General features: G+C 33.6%; 1 protein-coding gene across 1 annotated transcript in view; it reads right to left on the reverse strand.

Moving 5' to 3' along the window:
* The window catches only part of LOC140448271 (uncharacterized), a 321196-nt gene that overhangs the window by 104121 nt on the left and 194325 nt on the right, over window positions 1-22750 (reverse strand). Inside the window, exon 7 of the mRNA XM_072541367.1 lies at window positions 2148-2174. Coding sequence (XP_072397468.1) covers window positions 2148-2174 — 27 coding nt within the window. The remainder of the gene's footprint in view (window positions 1-2147; window positions 2175-22750) is intronic.

Raw genomic sequence — 22750 nt, forward strand, 5'->3', positions numbered from 1 at the left:
CCTATCTTCTGTAGTATATCTAATAACCAGATCTTCACACTACGACAAATTCTCGAAAAAGCGTAAGAGTTTAATATAGATATTGCAGTTTCGCAATTTTATATAACTATTGTTGAAATATCAACAGAATTTTGGCTAGTTCTGTTTCCCCTTGTATAGTTAGTCAAGATGTCGCTTACAAAAACCTAGGCACTATCGAATATTAGACAATTGTTGATACAATGTTGCAAACAATAGACTGTTGATTGATGAATTGTTTTGAACAATGACCCATAGAAAAATGAGTGTATTTCGTTGAAATTGCAAATCGCTGATTGCAGGTGCCACCTAGCTCTTTTGTTCCTGCCTTTGCTTTTGAATATTTTTATGCACCACACGTCCTAACGTTCCGTGTAATATGTAGGTTGCAAGTTTATTAAAAAAAAATTAAAATTAATAAAAAAAACGGGTGTGGTAGTCCAGTGGGACTGCCGGTGGAAGTTACACTTCTATACACGCATTCGCCGTTACAAATTTATTTGGGAGTCAATCTGCACAATCATTACATATGTAATTTTATAGGTAAGACATAGCAGAAAGAGAAATAGAATTAATAACAACTTACTAACAATGAAGGATTGAATCAATATTTTGATGAAAATGTATATTTTTATTTTCATATATGTATGAAAGGAGTTGAATGCAAAATTTTTTTACACATACTCTGCAGTAAAATTCATTGTTTATTTTGTTATTAATATAATAATACAATACAAATTAAACTGCAATATTCATAAGTATTTAAAAATGACAATAATATATATAAAAAAATACACTACAATACAGTGCAACATAATTCCATATATAATAATACAATACAAATTAAAATGCAATATCCATAAGTATTTAAAAATGACAATAATGTAATAATATTAATAAAAAAGTCCTCCCCGACTGGGAATTGAACCCCGGTTTCCCGCGTGACAGGCGGGGATACTGACTACTATACTACCGAGGACATGACACAAATGTATTTCAAAATTGACAGTTCTGGATCATACAGTGATTTATTGAGTTTTTTATTTTGAAATACAAAAGAATAATATAATTATGAACATTTAATAAATAATACAAAACATATCACATAAATAATAATATTAATAAATATTTTATTATATGTATAATATTATATGTATATATATCTTTATGTAATATATATAATATTAAATTATATATACAAAAGGAACCTTTTTATATTCGAGAGAGGAAGAGAGAGAAAATATATCTTCTGTCTCTCTCTTACTCATTATCTTACATATGTAATGATTTCACAGATTCACTCCCATACAAATTTCCAACGTGGAGCGCGCGTATAGAAGTATAACTTCAAAATCGCCAACAGAAAACATATATAGGTTCTTGTTATAAAGGTCCATACTTCTCAAAACAACTGTCGTTTTCTTGGAGGACTCAGTGGTACGAGAAAAATATTATTTCCCCAGACTAATATAAAGTAGTAGGATAAGCAACCTGTTATACCTAACTCACAAATTTAATTTTTCCCTGTATACGATGATCCTCTTTAAATCCAATTCAAGTTATTAAAAACTTTTTGATTAAGTGCGAAGGTGTGTCACTTTATTCAGTTTCTAAGCGTCCCGTGCCTGTTTATTCATCGACCCATCCTAACAAGGACCTTGACATTGAAAGCACAGCAAACTCTGAATGAACTCCCGCTTGGAACATAGCCAACGGCCAACAACTGCTGGTAAAATTCAATCAATTCGAGTTAGTATGTACAATAATTGCTATATTGGAAACATGAATAAGCACTAGAAATACTTAACATGCAAAATTTTGTTTTGATAATTCGTTTATTTTAGCGCAAAGCTTTTCGCAAAACTTGACGGGAACTAGTCTAGATCCTATAGATGCTGTGGAATATAAATAATAATGAAAGAGCCGTAAATACAACCCTAGATATATAAAGACAACTATTTCTAAAAGAAAATGACGCTTAAGTGCATAGCAGTCATTTACTGGTATAAAGAGAAAAGCCCAAACGAAAAATGCCCAATTTTTGACAAAATATCTATTTAATAATTTTGTTAAATGTAATTTATTTTCCAAATAATTCTACTAATTATTAAGATATCTGCATATGGAACCGAAAGTAAACCTTTTATTTTTCCTTGTTTTTTTTTCTGCGTTTTTATGTATATGTAGTTTTGGCTGTAAAAAAGCAAGAACTAAACAAGGATGCCAAATGGAAGAAAAATAACTTAAAATAATCTGCTATGCAGACGACGCAATCCTACTCTTTTAAAGTGAAGATGATTTACAACTTATGTTGCACCGATTTAATATAACCGCCAAACAATTTAACATGTTTATTTCCCCAAAAAAGACAAAATGCATGGTTACAACAGCAAATTTACTAAGATGTAAATTGGAGCTGGAAGGTCAGATAATGGAACAAGTGATGGAGTTTAAATATCCAGGCATCACATTATCTAGGTACGAAAAGCTCGAAACTGAAATGGAAGATCAAGTGAATAGAGCAAACAGAGCCTCAGGCTGCCTAAATGAAACAATATGGAGAAATAAAAAGATCGGGAAAGAAACGAAAGGCAAAATTTACAAAACAGTCATCAGACCAATAATGACATATGCGGCACAAACAAGAATTGACACAGAGAGGACAAAAAGGATGTTAGAAACAGCAGAGATGAAAACACTTAGAAAAATTGATGGTAAGAGACTATGGGACAGAGCTAGAAGTACAGATATATGACGTAGATGCAAGGTGAAGAACATCAAGAACTGAGTAAGAAATCGAATAGCAGAATGGAACGATCATATAAGCCGATTGACGACAAATAGAGAAGTAAAGACAGCAAGAGACGGTTCCGCAATAGGAAGAAGATCAATAGGAAGACCAGGAAAACGATGGAATGACAATTTACTGGAGGCATATTGAAAAACAGACAGAGTCATGTCTATATAAAAAGAAGAAGAAGAATAAGCTATTGTTATTTGGTGGACAGTATATTACAGACATTTGTAATTAATGCGTGTTTTCTTCGAGTGCTGGTAGTTCCGGTAGTAGTGCCGGGATTTGTGCAAAAATATCGTAGTTATGTAAATGAGCTGTGTAAGATGGGTCTTGTAAGTTGACGCTATGTCAATTTCGTTAGTCTGTAGAAAATATTCAATTCTAATGCACGCTGTCACAGTCGTTCGTTGGGATTCAATAAAACAATTCTGAGTAGCTAAGCCATTAGCAGATTAGTGCTGAAATTAGGTTCATCTTGATTCCCATTTGGTTAATTAGATTATTCATTATGCTCTTAACTTTAGTAATATCATTGCATTGTTGAGATGCATTGTCTTGCGCCAGGTTAACATTAGTATTTTTTGTATTATTATTAAGACAGTTAAAAAACGGGTGTGGAAGTCCAGTGAGACTGCCTGTAGAAGTTATACTTCTCTACACGCGTTCGCCGTTAAAAATTTATATAGGAGTCAATCTGCCCAATCATTACATATGTAATGCTATACGTAAGAGAGAGCAGAAAGAGAAAAAGAATTAGTTATATAGGTATATGGTGCATCGTTTGCTGTATATAAACATTTGACCTGTAATAGGAGTATAGTAAATGAAGGATTGTATCAATATTTTAATGAAAATATATATATTTTATATATGTATAAAAGGAGTTGAATACAAAAAAAAAATTACACATACTCTGCAGTAAAATTCATTGTTTATTTTGTTATTAATATAAAAATTACAATACCATAAATACACTGCAACATAATTCAATATAATAATACAATATAAATTAAAATGTAATATTCATAAGTATTTAAAACTGCCAATATACATAACTTACTTAACGAAGATAAAAATAAAAAACCAACAACTCGGATTATGTTGTAAATTTTCATTTTATTTTAAAATTCATGTTTTTTGCGTATATTACATATATCTAATAAGATTAACGTGAGGTTTTTAAATATTTCAAAAATAAAAAAAAATTCATAATTGGGATTCGAACTCACAACCACCAGCGTATGAACCAAACACGTAAAGGATTTTCCAATTAGACATGACACTAACGGATTTCAAAATTGACAGTTCTCGGTAAAACAGTGATTATTTTGAAATACAAAAGCCTAAAATAATTATAAACGTTTAATTTTAAATAATACAAAACATATCACATAAATAATAATATTAATACATATTATATTATATATAATATTATATAATACGAGTATATACAAAAGGAACATTTTTATTCTCGAGAGAGGAAGAGAGAAAAAATATATCTTCTGTCTCTCTCTTACTCATTATCTTACATATGTAATGGTTTCACAGATTCACTCTCATGCAAATTTCCAACGCCGACCGTGCGTATAGAAGTATATCTTCAAAAAATATAAACAGCCAAAAACTCCCCCGAATTATTACAGTTAACGTGTATATTTTACCTTTATTATAAAATATATCTATAGATGTGTGAAAGTAAGCATAAATACATACATAAACTGTGCTAAGCAATAACACACGAAAGTTACATTATAATAAAGTAACTCATCCTATGAAAGTACATGTTTTGTAAGCTCATGAAACTCCAAAGGTTTTCCTGAGAAATTCTAAGCGTAGTTTATATATTACGTGATGTCTAGCCGGGTTTATTTCTTTGTAATTATTCATCTCTGCTGTCTGCGTATAGAATTTGGGTAAAACGAGTGAGAGGGATGTATTCAAAGACGTATCATTAATATAATTTTGGGAAAGAAAACTTTGTCTGTAAGGAAATGAAAGTTTTTTAGTTTAGCTAAAGGATTTTACAAGAGTGCGAGGGTTTGAACTAATATAATACCGTTACAGAAATGTCAAAAAGTATAAAAACATTTTAGTGATATAAAAGCTCAGTAGGTTTTTTCGTATATAATATTATAAGAGAGAAAATTTTGACGGCAATATTTTCGAAAGGCAACAGACAAATTTTCTGCTGTTAGAGAAGTTTGGGATATCTTCGAGGGCTGGTGTAGACAGATGTACAACCCGTCCGAATATGTCACCATTGATGAAAGTTTGTTAGGTTTTAGAGATAGATGTCCATTTAAAATGTACATTTCCAATAAATCTGACAAATATGGGCTCAAAATAGTAACAATGTGTGATGCCAAGACATATTACATGTGTTCAGCCAAGCCTTACGTGGGAAAAGAAGTCCGTTGTTCACAATATTCAATTCCAACACAATACGAACTGCATCTTACAAGTGATATACAGGGTGAGTCATAACTATTGGGACATAGATTAAGGACAGGTTATTTGGACCAAAATATGGCTATTGGGCCAAATATGCCTTAATAAAATGTTGCTGAGAAAAAAGGTACAGGGTGTTAAAGTTAATTTTTGTTTTTCATTTTTTGCTAATAGTTTCCCTGTATATTTATAAATTGCTATCAAAATTGGTACAGAGGCATAATCTTAGACAAGAAATAGTATTTTATTTACAATTTCACTATCAAATACCAAACTAATAAACAAAGTTGCAACTAACGTAAGGTTTCCGTTTTGACGATAAATCAAAACTAAACACACTTTAATTTAAAAGAACTCACGAAAACTCAAACTAAATGTTCTACATGGTCTCCTCCGATTTTTATGCCTTTTCTAATTCTTTTTATAAAGGATTTTCGGACGTTAAAAATAATATTATTCTGTCCCCTTATAAGATTAGCTGCATTTTTAATGTATCTCCAAAGTTCGTCTCGTGTATTAATTTCATTGGCATAACCTAAGGACTTCATATGTCCCCAAAAATAAAAATCTAGCAGGTTGTACTCAGGACTTCTTGGTGGCCATTGAAAATCACTGCCTCTGCCAATCCATCGTTGAGGAAATACGTCATTAAAATGATTTCTAACAGCTAATGAAAAACGAGGTGGAGTTCCATCCTGCATAAACCACATTTTTCTTCTTACATCCAGTGACAGATCATCTAAAATATCACTAAGAGTATTTTCCAAAAAGAATAAATAAGAATCTCTATTTAAATTCGGAGGAAGAACATAAGGCCCTAGTAGTTGGTCGCCTATAATGCCACACCAAATATTCAATTTAAACTCATGCTGAAAATGTCTAGCTTTAATAGCATGCGGGTTTTCTTCTTCCCAATAATGGCTATTTCGCCAATTAAAAACCCCTCGTCTGGTAAAAGTTGCTTCGTCGGTGAACATAATATTCTTAATAAAGCGTCTGTCATTGCGATGTTTATTCAGATTACGTTGGCAAAACTGTAACCGTCGTAGAAGATCTGTTGGAAGTAAATTTTGAACAGGAGTGAAGTGATTAAGATAGAGGTTCTCTTTTTTTAGAATTCTAACAATAGACGACTGACTTACTCCTGTTGCTGCTGATAGATATCGTGAACTTGTTTCAGGATTTTCATCTATTCGAACCGAAGGTTCATCTTCTTGATTAGGTGTGATTTGTTTCGGTCGACCACCCCGATTTTTAGTGTGAAATGACCCAGTTTCACCTAAACTACGATATAATCTTGCAAAAGTTTTGTGATTTGGTTGCCTTCTGTTTGCGTATAACATTTCATACCTTCTGGCTGCCGAGCGACCTCAAAAATTTTCTTGTGCGCATACGCAAATCATATCTCGCATTTCTTCATTAGTAAAATGATTGTGACGAGGCATTTCAATCAAAAAAGTAATGATTACTTTTAAAAAATGCAACATTATACTACAATGTCACATCAAAAATAATTTACTCTGAACAAATGACATTTACCAACAACAATTATCTGACAGTCCAAAGCATACTTTTCATAAATGAAATAATATTTGAAATCCTTTTTTAAGACTCTAAGCAGTTCGACTCTAATAGACAATAAATAGAAAAAATTAAAATGGAATAACCCCTATAAGCAGAATGGGGGAGACCCGTGTCATTAAAATAGCAAGAGGTAAGTCACCAGAAGTATCACAGCCGGGCAAAAGACGGATTGACAACCTACCATAGATGTATTAATTCGCCAATGAACAAGCAGAATTGCTTACAAAGAATAAGAATAAGAAGAAGAAATTCAATAGGATGCGACCTTGGACCACGCTATGTATCAAGTATCAAGTTTTTAGGATTTTTATTTATATTTATAGCACGTAAAGGCAGAAAAACAGACAGACAATAACTATTGAGTCCTTAATAATAAATATTAAAAGGTTCAAAAACTTTAGTATATAAATGTAGTTTATTCTCATAAATTGTGGAGATAATTACAACATATTCAACATATATTCTAGCGAAAATAAATGAATTTATTCAATATGCTAACGTGAAAAAAAAAAACGAAATAACCCAAACAACTCATTTCTGAACCTTAAAACTTGAATTACTAAATTTTTAGGTAACTGAACTAAGCCTCAGTTTTATTAATAGCGTCTTGACGCCATTTTGTAAGACACTTTTAAATGGGACCATGGAGAAATTAATATAATATTTGAAAGCACTTGTATAAATCATTAGGACCCTGGATTTTTTTGATTCTTTGTGGCACCGTTTCAAAATCCCCACTAAATTATGAAAATCTTATTAAATTAACTTTCGGTGAAAGAATAACTATTTCTTCCTAGATGGATAACGTCACTAGTATCATATATATGCCAAAAAATCTTAATTAAAATTAAACGGACTTTATTGTTATCTCCATACATATAAACATATACATAAAATTATATTTGTCCCTTTTATCTCTACGCCCATGACTACTATATGTACTAAATATTCAATGATAAATAAAATAGTTTGGAAAATTAAATAATGTATAAAATTATCAAAACAATATTAAAAAATATATTATAATTGTTCCATTCTTTGATTTTTAAAACCAAAGTGACAAAAATCAGAACATAATAATTAAAAAAATATATTCCTTCATTGGGATCGAACTCGCGACTTCGCGACTTCTGGTTCTAAATACCGCGCTTCAACTCATTCGACCAGTAACCTTAAATAATAACGCGGCTGATCAATAAGAACATTATTAAGATGTCAGTTTTTTGGTTGTATTTTGTGTTTGTGTTTATTTATTTATTGTATTCCAAAAATGGAAAGGTTATGACGAATCATAGAAGTTCCAGGAAGAATATTTATTTGTAAAAGACTTTGGCCAAACGTATATATCTACCGAATTAATATAAAATAATAATAATATTAATAAATATTAAATATATTTACAAAAGGAACATTTTTATTCTCGAGAGAGAAAGAGAGAAAAAATATATTTTCTATCTCTCTCTTACCTATATCTTACATATGTAATGATTTTGCCGATTCACTCCCGTACAAATTTCCAACGTAGAACGCGCGTATAGAAGTATAACTTCAAAAAATAGGAATAATAATTTTACGACACTGACTTTAAAATAGTACATCCGTGTCCATTTATTAAAACTAGGTTTGAATTAATTTTGTGGTATATAAAGCAAAGACAACTGCACCAATTGTGCTAATTACTGATCTGCAAAAAGACCGAGTCAGGAAAGCAATAATTTAAAAGAGCTGACTGTCGTTAGGACTATTAGCATTAAACAGGTAATTCAAAATCTTAACGAATCTCATTAAATCAATTCAAGAGGAAAAGAATTAATGACATTTGTTTTAATTCAAATAACTCCGTTCTTAACGCAGAAATTAAGCGATTATAAGTCTTCGTTTTGTTGTTATTTATCATCCGATATTGATTTCATCCGACTTAAATAAAAATCTTATCAAAGGAAAAGCAAATCTTATGCAAATAACAGAATTGTAAGATTAAGCCCATCTGATAAGAAACTATTATTCATGACTTAAAATTTTTAAAAGGCATGTCCTTAATTTTCAACAAAATCTCAAGGCTAATATTATTTTAATTAGGGCTTTTCTTAATTATAGACAGGATAATGAACAAAATCATCATCATCATCATCATTCAATCTTCGCTTATCCACTGCTGGACATAGATCTCCCTCATAATTTTCCATCTATTTCGATCTTGGGCCTCTTGCATCCAATCGTATGATAACGTTTTAGATCGTCAGTCCAACGTGTTGGTGAATGACCTCTGCTTCGATAGGTATCATCTCTTGGTCTCCATTCCAGTATCCGCTTTGTCCATCTATTATCTGTCATTCGAGCCACGTGACCTGCCCAGTTCCATTTCAGTGTTGCTACTCTCTCTACTGCATCAGCCACTCCTGTTCTTTGTCGTAGTTGGCGATTTGGGATTTTGTCTCGTAGTGAAACGCCCAACATAGCACGCTCCATCGCTCTTTGACACATACGGATCTTTTGAACTCTTCTCCTTGTCATCGTCAACGTTTCCGCACCGTAAGTTAACACTGACAAAACACACTGATTAAACGTTTTTCTTTTTTATTTATTTTTTTTTGTTTTTCATTTATTTCAACAGTATTCTTTGTCTCCTCATCAAGTAAATATTCTTAATATTGTTCTGAAGCTATTATCTTGTGGTATTTTAATGTAATTACTATTTTTCTTGGGAATAAGCAACAATTTAAATTTAAAATACTTTAAAATACTAAAATACTAAGTTTATTGACGTTTCAACTTGCACTTCGAAAATCGTTTTCAAAAATACAAAACAGCTAAGGTTTGGTCTGAAGCTACCGTGATCTATTTGTACTCCTCTTAGTACCAAAGATCTTATTCTGTTGTTTATCATCTGTTTACTAATTTCAATAGTATAACTACTGATAAAGATGAAATTGTATTTATCATTTTGAAGTTATAATTTATGTTTTAACTGAAAAACAAAAAGTTATACTTCATGTTTTTTTTTTTGAAGTTATACTTTATGTTTTAACTGGAAAAAAGTATTGGAAGAATATTACGAACTCTGCCTGTATTGGTATGGGGTGAATTGAGTAGCTCTATAACCGATGTAGCCGGTCCTAAGCTCGAACAAAAGAGGAGGGACAGAAGGGTAACACCTCCAAAAAAAAAACCAGGGTTCTGCTGACCCGGCTGATAGCACCTTGTGAGCGTCCCTGCCTGGGGTACAGGTGAAAACCGGTCAACGGTCGCAAGAGCAGAGGATGGCTGGAAAACTCACAATGTCGAGAGATGGTTTAAATATGAGCCAAATAGGTTATTTGTAAAAACAATAAACACAATAAGATCAACCCATATTGCTTCTGTGGTACAGCACCTTATATTGGAGTGTGGACAGTACAGACAAAGTATCAAAATGATGTATCAAAAACTAATTGAGCTAAATTATCCATGGCCTGTCAATTTAAATACAATTATTTTTTCAAATAGCAGATATTAAAATGTATCTACGAATATATCCTCTCAATTCCATCGCTGTTCTAATTCCTTTATTCCATAAGCGTCGAGGTTTACTTCTTTTTCTTCTTCCAAGCGGCTTCCATCTGTAAAGTTTTTGGGGCCAACGTTCGTCAGGCATTCTCAATAGGTGCCCAAACCATTTTAAACCTCTTCTTTCTATTGTGTCAATGACCGTTTCTATAGCATTCATGTTATTTATTATAGATTCGTCGGTCTTCCTTTCCAGCCTTGACGTTCTAGCACTTCTTCTCAAATAATCCACTTCAACTGCCAACAATCTTCTCTTCAGGTCTGCATTAGTTGTCCATACTTCAGAGCCATAACAAAGAATTGATTCAACCATGGTTTGCTCTATTCTTTTTTTGATCCTTTTGGAAATGTTGCGATCCCACCATAAGGAGTTCAGACATCCTACAATTTTACGTCCCTGATTCATTCGGTGTTTAATTTCGTTTCTTAAAAGCCGTTCTTATCAACGAGTGTACCTAAATATTTAAAATTTTCCACTTGTTTGATGTCCACGCCCTCGTCTATCAACACTTCAAACCTTGCATCTGAGTTGATAACTAAATATTCTGTTTTCTTCATGCTGACTTGTATTCCCCATTTTGCATATTCTCTGTATAGATGCTTTATCATAAATTCTAGATCGTAAGAATCTTGAGCTAGGACGACTTGGTCCGTTCAGGGAGAACATTACGTCATTTCCCATGGGGACCTCCATTCCCTGGCAGTGGTATTTTGCAAATTTGGAGGGCTGCCTCAATATATAAATTAAACAGTAAGGGTGACGTACTGCATAACGTCTTAGTCCTTTAGTTACTTTTATTAGCTCTGATAGTCTATAGGTAAGTAGTGTTATCCCTATATACTTCTGTGATTATTCCTAAAAGGTATGGACTAATGCAGAGTTGTAAAGCTTGCCACAAGTTAAGTCTTGGAACTTTATCATACGCCTTTTCTAGGTCGATGAAAGTTAGATGTACTTCGGTACCAACCTCTATTCTTTTTTAAAATGTATTTATTGGCTTTAAATAAAATATAAGGTTGTCTAATAAATATTTCACAAAAACAAACTTTGTTTTATATTAGTTTGAATTAATCTGCAATTGAATATAAAGATTCTTATGATACTAATTGAATTATGTTAACAAAATTTTGTACCTTTCTGTCACTGAATGCCTAAATGAAACTGTTCTCCAAAATAAAGATTTTAATCACCATTCAACGTCTTCGTTCTCAGCCTCAGTTATCCTTGTTTTTGTGAAATTACTTTTTCCAATTATCAGCTTCCATCAATTTAAAATATTTTTCTTCTTAATAGCATTTATATTTATTCTTCTTTTTAATATACCAATATCCAATCACCATATAACTATTATAATTTGATTTCTACTAATCTCCAATCAATATTCTTCTAATATACTTTCCAATACTATCTAATTTTAATATTTATACTGACTGCTTACTAACTGTGTCTTCTTTTCTTTATACTGACTTTACTATCTTGAAAATCTCCCCAACTGACTAACTATATACTGACTGCTTACTGACTGACTGACTTCATACTAACTGTGTCTCTCTAACTGTGTCTGTCTAACTGACCATCTTGAATCCAAGTCACCGAGTATTTATATCTTTTAAATGTTCCAGAATCATCTGGCAAGAAATCATATTCGAATTGTTCTATTTCCTAAATATATGAACGTTCTCGAATAGTCTACTTCGCAAACAGGGTTAACTTCCGTGTTCTAGAGGATTCTTTACTTTTCTATCAAGAATTTTATTGACATTTAGGCTTTTCAGATCAGAATATAAACTTAAATTAGTAACTTATATGTAAATTAAACACCTTAAATTAATAAATTACACTTATTCAAATCCGTAATTATATGTAAATTAAACATCTCAAACCAATAAATAACCACCTACTTCACATCCAACTGTCACTTTCAGAGTATATTTGGTTGCCTATGCACATGGCTCGCTTAAATATATCATAATTATTAAAAAAAAAACTTTTTACACTTATTATATGCTAATTTCTTAAGAATACCCTCATATAAATAATTTTTATAATATTCTCTAGTATATAACTTATTAAAATAACCAAATACTTTTTATATCTAATATATCTAGTATATAACTTATAAATTATCTTTTTTAAACACTATTTTTCTTTCTCCTATGTTTAATATCGTCTCAATATATATATATATATATATATATATATATATATATATATATATATATATATATTAAATTTGTACTGGGACACACGTGTACCCATGCGACCGCTCATGTAACAAATTGCTATGCGAGTAATCCAGGGATAAAAGCTAGCTTATTAAAGTAGAAGATACACGGCTCCTGTATTTAATGAAACATAATAATGATTTTAAATCACGATATATAAAAAAAGTATGGAATAAAAAATGCACTATCAGCTCCTAGTTTTCCCTATATATACACCATATTTTATACTTTACACCATATTTTTTATTGCCTCGTTAAGGATATTGACCTAAATATTTCTTAAATAAATATTAATTTTTTTAATCCATAAAGAGAATTATTCAAAAGCATATTTCCCCAGCCCTCATTAACACCTTGGAAACTATCCGCTTTCACAGTTTCCCTTTAAAATCCAACAAGCTGAAGTAGATACTCTCGCTTGGAAAGCGACCCCCAAGCCGAGCATGTTCTGGGCTCTTTCTTTTAAAATAATTAGCGCAACTTTATTCCTCTTTCGACGAGTTTACCTTCTTTTTCTTCGCCAATTCGAGAAAACTTTCTTGTTATCAAAGGAAAACCGCACTGTAAATTCTTATTGATCGATCTCCTATTATTTGTTTGTTTGTGTTCGCTTTACTTTGTTTTGCTACGCAAACAGATACTTTAGGTCTGTATATTTCTATGTGCTGTTTCGTGAAAAACGTAAAGAAAATTATGTTTTCAACCTTATTATGACTATCTATATCTATATTGAGGAAAATAAAGGAAAAATTTTGCAATAAATTCCAAATGGATTCACGTGTTCGGTAAAACACTTACATTATGTATATTTGTGAAAAACAAGATATATTCACGTGGATACCCTTGTACAGTTTATCTGACACAAGTCAAGACATTGTTGAATACATTGGTATTTATTTATTAGTTTAATAATATTTGTAGATATAATTTTCCTTTTAATCAATATACACTCGCGATCATAAAATCCGGGTCACCTTGAAAATTTCAAGTTTCGTGAATATTTTTGCCTCTGGTGCAGTAATAACCTTCTTTTAGGCTAATGTATTTTTATTTGTTACTAGCTGAACCGGCGAACTTTGTTCCGCCTTAATGGCAATAAATAAGCAGATTGTGTTTTTTTTTATTGGAAAAAATACAAAAAAAAATTAAATAACTACATTAATCATTCATTATTATTTCTGTATTTTAGTACATAGGTTGCTCTTCACTTAAGTACCTTGTGATACACGACATTTTTTGTTTTATTATCAGGCGCAAAAACAAACAACGCAGATGGTCTTCCGACCCGTGAACATGCCACGTATAATTGACCATGGGAAAAACATGAATGTTCTAGATTTAAACCACAAACTTTTAAGGATTGGCCTTGTGATTTGTTGATGGTCATGGCAATTGCAAGACGTATCGGAAATTGAAGTCTTTTAAATTCAAACGGCATATCGGTTGGGATCATCGGGATCCTCGGAATGAGAACTTCCTCACCTTTGAATTTTCCTATCATTATCGTAACGTAAATTACATTGTTCATCAATTTACTAACCACCAAACGCGTACCGTTGCACAGTTTTGGTTGGTTTATGTTTCGAAGCATGATTACTACGGAGCCAACCTGTAGGCGTAAATTGTGCGGGGGTAAGCCAGGCACGTCCAAAGAGTTTAAAAATTCAATTGGATAGTTGGTGGCTTCATCTTCATTTGTGACGCAGTCAATAGATTTGAATGAATGCATTGTTCCAATGATCTTATTTTGAATTATGTAGTTCAGGTCATCTACATCTTTATTATTAGCCGCTAAAATTGCTCGCTCACTCAACCATTCATTATTTTTGTAGTTAGAAATAATATTTGGAAATACATTGTTGATAAGTTCGTCTTTTGATGAGACAAAATTACAGAAATTATTTGGAAATGATATTAATCCGCTCGATTCATCGACAGGTACTTGACCATTACCGATAGTCAGCAATTGCTCCGAGAAATCTTCAGCAGATGTATCATTAAGCAATGTAACTCTCATGTTTGTTGTCAGCTGCAGTTTCTTCACATAGCTCCATAGATTTGACGATTTGAGGCAAGCGTTTATTTCATCGGCAGCCGTAGATCTTGGAATTACTGGCAGTATTTGGCGGAAATCGCCAGACAGTAAAATCATTGCTCCTCCAAAACATCTCGAGTCATTGCGTAAATCTTTTAATGTTCGGTTAAGTGCTTCTAATGCACGTTTATGCGCCATTGTGCATTCATCCCAGATGATGATTTTCGATGCCGCTAAAACTTTGGCCATTGCTGAGTGTTTTGCAATATTACACGTTGGTTCTTCAATAGTTTGAAGATTTAACGGTAATTTGAATGCTGAATGAGCCGTACGGCATCCTTCTAAAAATGTGGCTGCTATTCCAGAAGAAGCAACTGCAACCGCTATGTTGGATCTCGCCCGAACAGTTGCTAAAACTCATGACATAAGGAATGTCTTGCCAGTTCCACCAGGGGCATCTAGGAAATATAAACCACCATTTTTATCAGCGATTGCCTTCATTAAAGTATCATAAACTTCCTTTTGTTGGTAATTCAACAGGGGTACATTCCTTTGAACTACGAAATCTAATTCCTGGTGATCATATTCACGTTCCTGTTCCAATTCTCGTTTAAATGCGTCATTCATTTCACGATTTGGCGCTGGAATTCCTAACCTGATTAATAAATTACCGCACATGAGGTAACACATATCTTCGATCAAGAGTAAAGCACGATTATGTATCTCCTCATTCATCTCAATATCGTGATTTCTGGAACTGACACGACTTTGATGTAAAATATCTTCTGACATACTATCCTTGTATTTGTGCCACAGGTTACATGGGTTTGATGGAAAACATGTCGAAATTATGATAGCGAATAATGTGCGTATCTGACTTGGAGATGCAGAGATAATGGCTTCAGCGATTGTCGAATCTTCAGCAGACACTGCAAGTCTTGAATAATTGCTCGCTTCATTCCTGCATTGATCCCTAGGCGTCGATCAAGTTGTTCTTCCATGTTGCCCATCAAATGTATTTGTAAAAATTTATTCTGTGTATCTTCGAAAGGTAGTAATGATCCAATTCGATGGCGAATCTGTCCTTGTATCTACAAAATAAAAACCAGACAGTATTAACTGGGTTATAAACACTTTTTCTGTGGGAGAGTTCAGTATTAGCAAATATAATACATACCAATAGATAAAGTAAGTTATTCTTTAACTACATTCTATGTAAGTACAAAAATAAATACCTTAAATGTCGGATTAAATCCTCCTTCTTCGATAATGTCTGCCCCAAATGACGTCATTTGGAAACAACTATTGTATTTTCGAGTATTTGCAAGAAAGTGGCGTGATTCTTGTGTTTCGCCACAAAGCAATAAATACAATGGCTCATGTGGCGGAGTCAACACTGGCAATTTCACTTTACCATTAAGGCAGCATAATCCAGGCGTTTCTCCGGAAAACTTTAATGCACCACAATACTTGCAAACAACGTCTATTTACCCAAAGCAAACGCTAGGATGCAAGCTGTAATCATTGCTGCAATCGTATCGAAACGCTGCTCGATTCAAATCAGCTAAATATCTTGTTCTGCGTCGCAAATTATCTATTTGTTGCCTTCTGTTGTTCGCTCGACGATTCTGCATTGCCAACCGAGCTGTTTCACTTTGCTCTCGTGATTGAGAAGCACGAAGTCGAGCCATACTATCGCGGCGCTGTTCACGTGCAATTTCTTGTTCTTCTTCAGTCCTTTCATTTGCAGTATTTTGTATTCTTCTTGCATTACGGCTTTTTCGGGAAAAATTCGATCGTCTTGGTCGCGGCATTATTAATTAAACTTCACTTCACTTCAATCCACTTGTTAATTATTTATTTAATAGAAATAGTTTTAATATTGATTTCTTACAAATATCAAATTGTCATCCATACGTCATTACATAGCTGTCATTTTACGTCAATTACATAGCTGTCATTTGCGTTTTGTTATTCCAAGTCTGATTCTTTTTTGTTATACCACGTTTTATAGTGACTGACGTTTCATGTCAAGTCACACGGGAACGCTGTCGAACGGGATAAAAAGTATCCTATGTTCGTCTCCTGGCTCTAAGCTACCTTCCTACCAATTTTCAGCCAAATCTGTTCTGCCGTTCTTGAGTTATAAGTGGTGTAACTAACACGACTTTCTTTTATATAGATAGATAAATGTTTGTTTTGAAAGAAAAAAAATTGTTTTTTATAAAACATCAGTGAAATTTCAATGACTAATATTGTGTATTGCCTCTCCTTGCTCTAATAGCCTCTTGCAGACGATGGGCTATACTCTCAATTTTTCTCCGGATTACATGTTGTGTAGGAGTGGTATGTTATTCCACTCTCTCACTAACAGATCCTTAAGTTCCTGTACGTTGCTAGGAGGAGGAGTATGGGTTTGAATACGTTTTTTTTATTCGTCCCAGAGATGTTCGATGGGATTCAGGTCCGGAAACATAGCTCTCCAGGGTAACCACGTAATTCAAACCTCGTCCAAGTATTACATTCTGATCCTGACAACGTACAGTCGCGTGTTGTCCTGCATAAAATGGCGTCTTCTTTAAACACTGCCATAGTGGGCATAATATATTCTTCCAGAACACACACACGCAGTGATCAACACTGCCGCTTGGAACATGTGTATACCAATATAAGAATGGAATCCACATGTCCGAAGATCAAACCGGTCACACTTCGCTAGTTGAAGTGGTACCTATCTGACCCCCAGGCTTTTTCTCCACCCCTCCTCATCGTGTGACTTTCGTGAGGAGGCTTATGATCTGAAAGTTACTTAAGGTGCCCTGGGTAATGGAACACCCTCTGTTTTTATTGACTGTGGTTATACCACCTAACTGTAGGGGTAGCCACATCTAGGCTTTTCTCCCTATTTACTTTACTGATTCTATAGAAGTTACTCTATCATGACTTCGGGACTTGAGTCCCTAAAAGAAAAAGAAAAAAGCGTGTGTTCCGACCATAGAGTCGCCAGCCTGGGCTGTATGCCTGGAAAAGAGTGTGTGCTCGGTCACTCAGCCGCCGATTTGGCAAAATAAATTTTGTTCTCCTCGCCGGCTGAGCACCCGAGTGGGGTCCGGCCACCAAGCCCATGTATGCCGCACATGACCTCAGTGCTCGGATTTCGTGTGAAGATCAGCATTCACCTGATCTGCTTTAAGAGCCAAGTCCGCTAATGCGGTATATGGAGAGCCAGACGGGTCCTCCATATTTGGTCTATGATGATGAGTTTAATTTACAATGAACGTAAGAATGATAATTAAAATTTAGATGAAACGAAAGTGATTTAGACAGAAAACACATTTTTTTGTGGACTTCCTTGGTGCTTCGGGACTATAAAATGCCTGGGCATCAATTCTTTCCTTTTTATCCTTATTCTAAAGTGTGCGTGAGGTAGGGTGTGCATTTCAAGGTGTATACGGCCATCACACACCCCGTGTATATTGTTCTTAACCTAAAAAGCTTATCCTCTCGCCAGAGTCCTAAAAACCTAAAAAAGAAGCGTACCCTCTCGCCAGAGTTTTTTTGGTTGGTTTCCTGTCTTTCTGCATCCTGATGATTGACAACTATGCACCATTACATACTTTATTATTCGTTTGGGTCCTCCCTATATCCTGCTATCTGGTGTTTTGGTCTTCTGTGTATCGTCCTGATGTTTTCGTTGAAGAGAGAATCTCCGTAATGTACCTATATATACCCATTTTTGTAGCTGATTCTTTTAATAGAATCGGAAAGGAGAAAGAAATCGTGAATACAATTAAACAAAGAAAGCTTGAATATCTAGGCTACATATTGAGACACAATAAGTACTGTCTACTGCAATTGATTGTCCAGGGAAAAATAGACAGTAAGCGAGGGCCAGGCAGGAGAAGACACTCGTGGCTCCAAAATCTGAGGAAGTGGTTCGGGCTCACATCGGTCGAACTATTCAGAAGCGCCGCAAACAAGATCAGAATTGCCATGTTAATAGCCAACGTTCGCAACGGACAGGGCACTTGAAGAGGAAGAAGAAGATTCTTTTAATGCTACACAATACCGGCTTAACAGAGTCTGCTGCCCGGTGCTGATACCAATGCCGCGCCTAGACTCAAAAATATTTCTTAACTTTATTTCAATTCAACAAAACATATTTTGAATATAAATTTATTAAAATAAGGAAAACAGTTACAACTTTTTTGGTTTCAAACTTGAATGAATACCAACAAAATACAAGAAAAAAATTAAGTGCAAACTTCAAAAAGTAAAATAAAAATGTACCTAATAATATTCAAACAGGTAACATGAGGTTTTCTTGGGAAATTGCATTTCTTAAGTAGGTATCTACCCTTTTTAGTGTCGAAAAAAAGCGTTCGCCACTTGCATTTGCGACCATTATGGAGACAAAAATACGCAGGTAAATATTAACGTTTGGAAACGAAGATATTAAGTAATTTTCATATAAAACCTGTACCTATTCTAAAGGAGTGTCTTTTTTCAATTGGGCAAGAGACATTAACAAATGCTTTAAATGAACACATTCTTGGGTAAATTACTCATCCAAATCCTCTTTGTATTTTTGTTGTAATTCGGTTGTTGATCTGAAAATAGCTTCATCTTCTGTAGTTTTTGGTTTAAACAAAAATTCAAATGCTCTTGAACAAGATTTATAACTATCAGATCGGCGAATAATCTCTAAAATTGTGTTTTAGAGATTATTTTTTCTTCTTGGCTTAAACTTACTTCCGAATTCATTGCTCCTAATTGCAATTTGTTTTTGATAATCCTCTTTTCAGCATAATTTTCGTTCCTTGTTAACATTTCTAAGGCCTTGTGTGTTCAAAACGATCACGTAAAAAATCAAAGTAATCTGCTAAAGATGATTAGATTAGATTAGATTAAGAGAGGTGGCCCTTCGGCCTATTCCACTGCGACCTTTTCAGATCTATTGTGGTCCTCTAGTCCTAGATAACATTCTCTAGCCTGACCCTTTTTATAAAGTCTAGTAGCTTCGAGACTGTACCTTCCATGTAGCTATTTGCCGGTGGATTTTCTTCTCCTAATGCAAAGAACTAAATGCAAATGCTAAAGATGATAACGGATGAGCGGTTGTGCTTAAATCCATATTTTCCTGTTGTACTGCTTTATTAACCACATTTCTTCTTCTTCTTATGGTGCCTATCTGTTATGGTTGTTGGACACTAACATGGCCACTCTGACTTTCTTGACTGCTGCCCTGAAAAGTAGGGTAGTGGTTAAGTTAAACCATTTTCGCAGGTTATGCAGCCAGGATATTCTTCTTCGTCCTGGACCTCTTTTCTCATGCACTTTACCTTGAGATATGGTCCGAAGTAGGTCATACCGTTGTTCATTGCGCATTATATGGTGCAAGTATTCTAGTTTGCGACGTTTTATGGTTACGACTAATTCGCGCTCTTTACCCATTCTATGTAGTACTTCTTCTTTGGTAACTCAGTCTATCCAGGAAATCCTCAACATGCGTCTATAGCACCACATCTTAAATGCTTCGAGTCTCTTCAGTGATGCTTCAGTTAAGGTCCATTACTCCACGCCATATAAAAGAGCGGAGAATACGTAGTATTTTAGCAAACGAACTTTTATTTCCAATTTTATATCGTGGCTGTTAAAGATTTTTTTCATTTTGACGAAAACTGATCTTGCCTTCTCGATCCTTATCTTAGTTTCCGTCGATTGGTCCCACTGTTCATTTAAGTTTGCACCCAGATAACAAAATTTGGTGATTTGTGTTATAGGTTGTTGGTTAACTAGTAACTGACCAGGTGGTATCCTATTTTTGCTTATAACCATGTATTTGGTTTTTTTGATGTTAAAATTAAGCCCAATTTTGCAAAGATTGTATATTTTATTTTGTGATACAGGTACACAAAAACGTAAGCAGCCAAATACCCTGTATAATGTCAACGAAAACATAATAACAGAACTAGAAGAACAGTTGAAGGCATGGAAAAACTATATTGAAGAACTGTTTGCAGATGATAGACAACAATCTGAGCTAAGTAACATACAAGGAGACGAAGGTCCAGAAATAACGGAAGAGGAAGTAATGTACGCACTAAAAAGAATGAAAAATGGTAAAGCCCCAGGTCCAGATGAAATACCAACGGAAATCCTTAAACTAATAGAAAAAGACTCGATTCACATTTTAGTTGAACTTTTCAATAGCATTTATACATCAGGAAAAATACCACAAGAATGGCTTTTATCCACCTTTGTTATTATACCAAAAAAGATAGATGCCAGACAATGTAGTGATTACCGTACAATCAGTCTAATGAGCCATGTACTGAAAATATTTCTGAAAATTATACACTCTAGAGTACACAGAAAACTGGAAATGGACATCAATAATACCCAGTTTGGATTCCGAAATGAACTTGGAACAAGAGAGGCGTTGTTTGCACTGAACGTTATGTCTCAAAGATGTCTTGACATAAATCAAGATGTATTCATGTGTTTCATAGATTACAACAAGGCCTTTGATAAAGTGCGGCATGATCACCTAATCAGACTCCTGACAGAAAAGAATTTAGATAAACGAGACATCCGACTAATAGCAAATATGTACTACAATCAGAAAGCAGTAGTGAGAGTAGAGAATAATACCACTGAAGAAATTGAAATAAAGCGAGGTGTGAGACAAGGGTGTATACTGTCACCAACCCTGTTTAATCTCTATTCCGCAGACGTAATGAATAGAACACTCTCTAAGCAATCCGTAGGTATTAAAATAAATGGTGTTAGATTAAACAATCTGAGATTTTCCGACGACACCGTTCTGATCGCAGAAACACTTGAAGAGCTACAGACATTGGTGAATAAGATAGCAGACTGCAGCGAAAAATATGGACTATCTTTGAACATAAAGAAAACTAAATTTATGGTAATATCGAAATCAACACAAAATGTCCAAAATTTATATTTACAGAATCCTAAGAATATCATGGACCGAGAGAGTCACAAATGTCGAGGTCTTGAGAAGAATGAATAAAGAAAAGGAAGTCATATTTACGATCAAAAAACGAAAACTGCAATACTTGGGACACATTACAAGAGGCGAAAGATATGAACTGCTTCGAATAATTATGCAAGGGAAAATAGCAGGAAAAAGATCCATAGGAAGAAGACGAAACTCCTGGCTAAAGAATCTACGGAAATGGTATAGCTGTAGCAACAACGAATTGTTTCGGTTAGCAGTTTCGAAAATACGTATAGCCCTGATGATCGCCAACCTTCGGAACGAAGATGGCACTTGAACAAGAAGAAGAAGATTTTGTGATATTGACGATTTTTGTAGTTTTAGTAAATTTTAAATGGTTATTGTTATTTTTTTGACTTTTTGTAAGCTTTGACCATAAAATTGTACAATTTTCAGTGACAATAAACCATATTTCTGTTCTATTCTATTGTATCATAATTAAAGAAATATTTTATCATAATTTGAAATATTTTTTTTAATTTAGTAGACATGTTAACGTTTTTTACGCAATTTGATAATATCAATAATATTTAAATTTTATTAAAAGTTGCAATAAAAAGCTATTTTTCATCGACAACATTAATCAACTTGTCAACTCAATGCCTCTTTTGAAAAAGCTGCTTTACCGACTCGGTTCATTGTAAAAAGCTAAACAAAATGATACAAATAGAGCTTCATAATGGATATTACACTATAAAAACTTTTGTGTTTAGTTATTTTATATTAATATTTCTGCTGCTGTTCAGTTAATAATGTAACTAAATTATTAGAAAATTGTATATAAAACATTGAATATTGTACTTTTGTTATTAATATTTTTCCAGTAACAAATATGTATTATATATCAATATTTATACTATTTTGATTAACCTTTCTAATGGAGTCATTGTGTCCCAATCGTCAATGTGGGATTGACGATGGATCTGATTGACTGATCTGATGAATAATTGACTGCTATTACAACAATTTTTGATCATACAACTGAACGGCAGCTATACAAAAATCGACTAAAACCTTGGATTTACCTCTCAGCTACCCATTTAATTCGACATAAGCGAAAGCTTTGTAA

The sequence above is a fragment of the Diabrotica undecimpunctata genome, chromosome 8, assembly GCF_040954645.1.
Source record: "Diabrotica undecimpunctata isolate CICGRU chromosome 8, icDiaUnde3, whole genome shotgun sequence".
Classification (NCBI taxonomy): Eukaryota; Metazoa; Arthropoda; class Insecta; order Coleoptera; family Chrysomelidae; genus Diabrotica; species Diabrotica undecimpunctata.